Below are 7,948 nucleotides of genomic sequence, written 5' to 3'. Positions count from 1 at the left end.
ATCTGTGTCTGGATGTTGTCGTCCGCATTGCAATACAGCAGTGAGATAAGTGGGTATCGATGGCGAACATTGCTGCGGGTAGTTTTCGCTGTGAATTTGTGCAGGCGGAGCGGTGGCAGTTCCAGGGGCGGGCCTTCCTCACCAGTCGCACAGACAATGGCGGCCCCGGGCAGCGGCGAGAAGGGTGAGAGCCGGGGAGAGAGAGGGATGGGAGCCGGGGAGAGAGAGGGATGGGAGACAGCGGCCGGGGAGAGAGAGGGATGGGAGCCGGGGAGATACAGAGGGGATGGGAGCCGGGGAGAGAGAGGGGTGGGAGCCGGGGAGAGGGTGGGAGACAGCGGCCGGGGAGAGGGGTGAATGCCGGGGACACCAATGGGAGTTCATCTGGTTTGTCGCCGACGACTTTAATTTTAGACCGAACTGATTCGGAGCGATTGGGAAACCCTCAGGGTCGGTTCCGGCTCCAGTTAACTGAAGGGGAGATCATAAAAGTTGGCTGGTCTTGATTCACACCATCACCAAAAACAGTGAGAAACCATCTCCACCACACAGATCAGTCTGAAGAAGGGTCTCGACCCGAAACGTCACCCATTCCTCTCTCCAGAGATGCTGCCTGGCCTGCTGAGTTACTCCAGCATTTTATGTCTACCTTCGATTTAAACCAGCATCTGCAGTTCTTTCCTACACAGACCACAGCACCATCTTATTAACATTCATCACCACACACACTCCACCACACACACAATCTCCACCACACACACAGCACTATCCCTATCACCATTCACCACCACCATTGCAAACAAACATCCCCATCATCATCTACACACACACACTAATTATCACCATACAGACATACACAGAGTGAGAAACCATCACCATATCACTCACTACAGCACCATCCCTATCACTCAACTGTCGTGAGTAGTGTGGTTTCATCATGCCGCCACCCCAACATCACCTTCCCACACCCCCCCCCCCCCCCACCACCCACCTACCAACACTACCACTACCCACGTACACCCGCACCATCCCCAGTATCATGCTCATCACCATCACCACTATCGGGAGCATACACGCACATTCCACCATTCCCACCAGCACATACACAACATCCCACCACCACACACACCCAACCCCCTGATAGAAAGGATGGTATTGAAAGATTTTCACCTCCATCAATTTCTGGGTGCATTCATTGGTTTGAACCTTTTTCTGCTTCGACCCATTCAAAGTATTTTTCTAGATCAATAGTTTCCATGCCAATTTCGACGCACTTCCACAGATTATTTCACACATTTCTCTGACCTTGGCTGAAGATCTGATTTTTGAGTCTTGGTGTCTGAAATTAATATTTATGTATTTAATAGTAATATATATTGGTTTAATATCATCATAGGATCATGTTTTCCCTTAACAGTTTTGCAAAATAAAGTCCTTGCTGATTTTTTTTTTGTTTAAATACGAGTTCTGGTCTAACTGAAAGTATACCCGGTACACTGCTTCTAAATGTTTACATAGTGTACTTATCTAGTATACTTTTTCTAATGGTCCTGCGCATTCAGTTTCCCTGAGTGCATTGGACCAATATTTTCTTGGTCCCATGCACTTAAGAAAACTGCCTGTGCAATTCACCTCCAGTAGTAACAAGGGCCAGAGACAGACCAAAGTCAGAGTCAATTTTATTCGTCACATGCACCCAAAGGTGCATGTTTAGTAAATTGTCTATGATACGGGTGATGATATAATTTGGTGGTGATAGAGTCGAGGGTTCGGTTGGTTCAACATTTAGACAATCTGTTGGTTGAACCAATCCTTGAGTTTATTGCGTCGGAAAGAAGTGCAGATGCTGGTTTAAGTCTGAAGAAGGGTCTCGACTGAACGTCGCCCATTCCAGCATTTTGTGTCTACCTTGAGTTTATTGTTTTAAGCACATTGGTACAGCTGACTCACTGTCTAATATTGAGTCAGATTTACCAGAGGATATTTTATTTATTTTGTCGAGGTGATGATTTTGATAATTCAGAAAGGTTAATAGCTAGCCAGAAGGGGGGCTGACCAATGCAAAGGTGAGCTCAGGGTAGCTGTGAGCTGATTGGCTGGCCAGTACCACTATGGCATCATAACTGAAGTGATAACACATCACGTTGTGATTATTTGTGAAATGTCCTGGTATCATTCAGTTAAATAAACTCGCATCGCGACGGTACAAACTATCTTGCATGCATCAGGAATATTTATAGGTTAGCCTTTACTCTTTTTTTCATCTTTAGGAATTATTTAATTAGACAGCTTCCATTTTTAGAATAATGGTGAGTATATATAATGAACTGATTATCTTTTCTAATTCCGATAATTATGAGTCAACATGCAATGAAACTTTGAGGACCCATTTGCAATGATCATCAGGACCCATTTTATGCTTTCTAACTGTTGCAATAATTAAATGTGAACCATTTATCTGTCTCAATCAGTTCATGCACTATTTTATGATTGAAACCAGGTAATCAGAAGGAAAGAGATCAGGCAAGATTAAGGTTATGTACTCTATGAATATGCTTTAAATTGAGTTTGTTCAAGTGAATGAAATGTGCTGTATGATTGTATATGATTAATTCAAACCAAATATATTTTCCACTTGGATTACTTTTCCTCATGGCACTTTAGTATTGTTGCCTTTCTTTCACCACTGTCTTTTTTTTAAATTTTGCTCAATTTGTTACCCTGTTGCTCCCCCTTCACATGACACATGAATACCTGAGGTGGTCCAACAAAGTGAATTTCAGAAGCAAAGTTCAGTAACCATACGTAACAATCATATTTTTGGCATTACACACTCTGTATTGATAATTCACACTATTTAAATTGAATTTCATATTTCAAATTCATCGGCTTTTCTCCTTGTGATTGGTTCATATGAATTTGGTAAGGATTTTTGAGTTCATTTAAAGAAAAAAAATCACTCTTTGCTGCAATTATGTTGGAAAACTGGGCTTTGAAATAAATCCTAGTTAAGATCTTAATACACTTCTTTAGTTTTGAATTATTTGGTTTTAGAGGTTGTATAAAAATTATATTGTAGCTTGGCTGTGAAATTTTTTATAATAAATTACTTTGACCTAAACTTTCTTTGACCTGACTGCGGTATATAATTCTGCACTTCTGTTAGGCACCAGGTGTCGAAATGGAAGGAGACATCCCTTCAGGAGACTCCACCCTTATTAACCCGAGGAATACAGTAACTGCAGCAGGTTCCGCCTCAGGTATAATGCATGATAGATCTTTATTTTGATATGACTTACATACTTCTGTGCCATTAAATGACATTCCTAACTCTTAATTGATTGAGGTATTAATAGATTCTATTTATGTCCATTATAGAATGTCACATTGAACAGTGGCGAAGCACTCCTAAATCTAAAGTAAGAGAGCTATCTAAAATAATCATTAAGTATATCATTTGTCTATCATTATTTATAGTAGAGTTTCATTTTTGTCAACTGATGAGAGCGGGAAGCCAGTTCATGTTACCTGAAAGAGCTGATGGACCACGGTTACTTAACTTGTACAGCCCTGTGTTTGTCTTCCACTCAATGACCTTGATTTTTTTTCTCACCGCGCCCCCTCCACCTTGCCCAACAAGTGTGTTGCAAGAGAAAGAGAAAGATTAGTCTGAGCGGACTGTGGATATGCCAATTTTGCTCCGCTTCATTGCCAATATTCAGTTAGTTGAGGAAGTCAAATAGGCCGAAAAGGGCCTGACACAAGAAGTCACCTCTCCATTCCCTCCACAGATGCATCTGACCCACTGAGTTCCTCCAGCACTTTGTGTGTTGTTCAGGATTCCAGCATCTGCAGTTCCCTGCGCCCTCGGTTATGTTGAGACAGATTTAAGACCTAATTGAATGCATGCCTCCGACTCAATTTTTGAGTTTACAAGAGCCTCCTCCCACTACCCAAAACCAAATTTTTTTAACACCATCTGCACAATTGTTATCTCACTCTCCCATTCCAAACATTGTTCCCCTCCAGGTCTCTCGTCCACTTACTGCTGGGGTTCATTCCCAGCAATGTCCGGCCACTCTGCCCTGTAGGTAGGTCCACTGAGCAGGTGATGCATCGGCCTGGGTTCTGATCACTGCAAAATTCCACATAATGGTTCCCATCCTTCCATTAAAATTTACCAGGCCTCATTTCCCTGGACTCTGATTCCATGACCCACTTTGGAATTTTCACTATTCTTCTCTTCTCTTTTCACTATTCTTCCCAGTGTCTCTTCCTCCAGCATGGCTGAGATTGGCATTGGATGCTTCAAGACATAAGATACATTATGAGTGGAACCAAAACATTTTGTCTGCCTTGTTAATTTTTCAAATACGGTCAAACTACAGATCTAGTTAGTGATGTATTCCTTTATTATAATTAACACAAAAGATAACTCATTTTGCTCATTAAGTCTCCTGGTGACTTTCAACAAGGACATTGGCGAATAGAAAATCTGACCATCTCTCATATTCTTCAGGCTTACTGAATTAAATGGTGTTGTTCTAATATTGATTTTAATTTATTTCAGCCTTCATTAGAGAATGTTAGCTGTTCAAAATCTATTGGAGATTCAAAAATGAACTTTGGAAAAATGCAAGACTTTGCACCAAGGTATAAAACTGGCCCGACTAAAGCCATTCATGCAATTCCAACACTGAATGGCTCTTCCAAAAATGTGAGTAATATATTTTGTTTTGTCCGATTACGTTTTTACCCAAAGAGCATAATTTAGATTATCTTCTGTACAAGGTCCTTTTTCATTTGGGCAGAGTGAGACCTTCTTGAACTACTGTTGTCTTTCTGGTGAAGGTGCTGTCACTGTGCTGTTGGGCAGGGAGTTCCAGTGCTTGGATCGATCTCTTTCCATGTCAGGTCAATGCACGAGCTGAAGAAGAACTTTTTACTGAACACTTACGCTCAGTCTGCCTTGGCCTACACGATCTCCCGGTTGCCAAACATTTTAACACCCCTTCCCATTCACAAATGACCTTTCTTTCCTGGACCGCCTCCACTGTCAGTTAGGCCACTGCAAATTGGAGGGACACCACCTCATATTTTGCTTGGGCAGCTTACATTCCAGCGGTATGAACGTTGATTTCTCTAATTTCTAGTAACTCCTGCATTTCTGCATGTGAGTTTGTACGTTCTCCGGGTGCTCCAGTTTCCTCCCACATTCCAAAGACGTGCAGGTTTGTAGGTTAATTGGCTTCTGTAAATCGCCCTTTGTGTGTAAGAAGCGAAAGTGGGATAATGTGGAACTGGTGTGCGGGTGATCAATGGTCAGCATGGACTCGGTGAGCCTAGGGCCTATTTTACTTCGGAGTCACGTGAGTGACTACGTGAAGAACCCCGCCAGGACGCATGCGTGTCATATCGCTTTCACGCTTGCGAAACGACAGGCGGGGTGGAGCGTTCCCCCGCAGCGGTAAGTTTGAAACCGCGACCTGCAGGTAAGTGATTTACTCTGCGGTAGTTTTGTCCCCGCGCTGTTTTTACACGGGGGGGAAGCTGGACAAAATAGTGTCCACAAGTGCTGCGAGTAAAGCTGGCTGGGGAGGACCGCGAAGTTGCGAGAGCCAGCAGCAGCTGAAGGCACAAGCCCCGTAAGGGATCAGCTGTGCCGACTATTGGTCCCGCGCCGGCCTGAACACCACGGCCGGGCGGGAGACTATTCAGATGGGGCCGTCGACTTTTGACAAGTCGAAAACAGCAGGAGGCGGGGTGGAACGACGTTTCCCCATAGCGACAATTTAAACCTGGACCTGCAGGTAAGAGCTGCGGTCTTTTTGTGTTTTCCCATGCTGATTACAGGTGGAGAAACCAACGGGCTGCGACAAAGCTGGTGGGCTAGCAGCGGCCAGCGGCACTTGAATCACCGATAATGGGATCAGCTGTGCCCGATGTCGCCTCCGCACCGGCCAGATCCACTCCGCGGCCGGGCGGTAAGGCAAGACAAAAAACCATCAAAGTCGTGGACTCAGAGGAGTCCGACTTTGAGCAGCCGCGGGCGGCCAGCGACCGTGAGCATTGGAGCCGGATAGAGCGGTGTGTGGAGCATTTGCTCCAATGTGACAGGCTCCGGGAGATGGAGTCGAGTCACTGTGGGCCCTGTGTAAAACCCACAGCAGCACCTCTTGTAGGGCTGCACAGTGCTTCTCCCTCGTCAGAGGGGAGTACTGGGGGTCAGTTCTGGGCTGATCCTGAAGAGGGGTTTGCAGAACAGAAATCAAGTGTGCAGGGGGTGCAGGAACGTGAAAATCTACTGGACATGGTGTCCAACTTCATACAGCCAGACCAGACTGGCCAAAACCTGGAGGACACCTGACACCGGGTAACTGTATATCCCGGAATGTTTCCTGTCGTAAATAATTGTATATGGAAACTCCTAAACAGCGGGGATAACAGCTTTCACCCGCACAGTGGATGAGAAGGATATGTCGCAGGACCAACAGGGTGCACTGGCACAGCTTTGCAACACACGGCCATAGACAGCACCCTTACGCACCCACCAGTAGAACAAGACCGACTGGTGAAAGCTCGAAGGTCCGGTACACCAAACATGAGTCTTTCTTAGGCCATGGCCCAGACTGGCCTTCTTGGAAGATATGCAAACCTCCAACATCAACCAAACCACAAACCCAGACACCGACGCCTCAACATCAACGAAGGATTTACAAAAAATGTTTGCCACAACGATGCTGGGGATAATTGAGATGTCATGAGGAAAGGTAAAAGGTTCAACAGGTTGAGTTTATATTCATCGTCTCAGAGGTTTGAGAGGTGATCTTACTGTAACGCATAAGATTCTGAGGGAGGAATTTTGAAGTAAGGTGCACAGTTTCAGTTTAAGCGATTGCCCGTTTTAAAATGGTGAAGAAGAGTTTCTACTCTCAAATCATGAATTTTTGCAATTCTATGAACTTTGGGTCGTGACTGTTAAAGTAAATGATACTATTAGATACTATTAGAAAGGCGCTATATAAATCCCATCCATTATTATTATTATTATGGAGAATATTGAACAGAGTTGCCATGATTTCTAATAGAATTATGGGTTAATGTTATTGTTGCCAATAACTCAACTAGGATTGCAATTGGTGATATTCCGTATACTCTTAAGAAAGTTTAATAATGTTCTCCAAATGCAAGAAAAGATGCTTTATTATAACATTTTTTATTTCCAGAATGCGAATATAGATCTGGAGAATGCTACAATCCAGAAACAACGCACTGAATTACAGCTGCTTGTTGCAGAACTCAAGGATCGGGATAAAGAATTAAATGAGATGGTGTCTGCGCATCAGAAGCAGCTCCTGGCCTGGGAGGAGGATCGTCTTCGCATACTTGGCCTGGAAGAGAGATGTGCCAAAGTGGAGCGTTAGTACTCTTTCTAAACATTTAAACTGCATTTCAGTGTCTTATGTGTGGCAAAAAGTTAATTACTTTGTGGTTTGTTACTTTGAAACCCCCTATAATACTGGATCATAGAGATGATTCACATTGATGGGAAAAGTAGAATTGGATTTATAACTTTAGACTTTAGAGATTTAGTATGGAAACAGCCCCCCCCACCCCCCCGTACACTAACACTATCCTACACGATAGGGACAATTTACAATTTTGCCAAAGCCAATTAACCTACAAGCCTTTATGTCTTTGGAGTGTGGGAGTAAACTCGGAGCACTCAGAGAAAACCCACGTGCTCGCAGAGAGAACGTACTTTGTACAGACAGCATCCGTAGTCGGGATCAAAGCCGAGTTTCCGGCACTTTAAGGCACTCTATCACTGTGCCGTCTATAGTGATTTAGGTCAATTTTAATATTCAGTGCCCTCCATAATGTTTTGGACAAAGACCTATCATTTATTTATTTGCCTCTACTCCTCAATTTGAGATTTGTAATACAT

General features: G+C 43.8%; 1 protein-coding gene across 3 annotated transcripts in view; it reads left to right on the top strand.

Annotated features, from left to right (window-relative positions):
* The first annotated feature begins 135 nt into the window (after positions 1-135).
* The window catches only part of ccdc62 (coiled-coil domain containing 62), a 34,020-nt gene continuing 26,207 nt past the window's right edge, over positions 136-7,948 (top strand). The window contains exons 1-6 of one of the 3 annotated variants that reach the window (XM_033043194.1): positions 170-184; positions 2,271-2,309; positions 3,167-3,260; positions 3,379-3,419; positions 4,571-4,717; positions 7,227-7,419. In XM_033043194.1, coding sequence (XP_032899085.1) covers positions 2,307-2,309; positions 3,167-3,260; positions 3,379-3,419; positions 4,571-4,717; positions 7,227-7,419 — 478 coding nt within the window. In that variant the 5' untranslated portion in view covers positions 170-184; positions 2,271-2,306. Of the gene's footprint in view, positions 185-2,270; positions 2,310-3,166; positions 3,261-3,378; positions 3,420-4,570; positions 4,718-7,226; positions 7,420-7,948 lie in introns of those variants that run through there. The other 2 variants (XM_033043195.1, XM_033043196.1) reach the window with 2 other exon arrangements.

Source organism: Amblyraja radiata, chromosome 25, assembly GCF_010909765.2.
Source record: "Amblyraja radiata isolate CabotCenter1 chromosome 25, sAmbRad1.1.pri, whole genome shotgun sequence".
Taxonomy (NCBI): Eukaryota; Metazoa; Chordata; class Chondrichthyes; order Rajiformes; family Rajidae; genus Amblyraja; species Amblyraja radiata.
The sequence above is the reverse complement of the archived record's forward strand: the minus strand, read 5'-3'. Positions and strand labels throughout refer to the sequence as shown.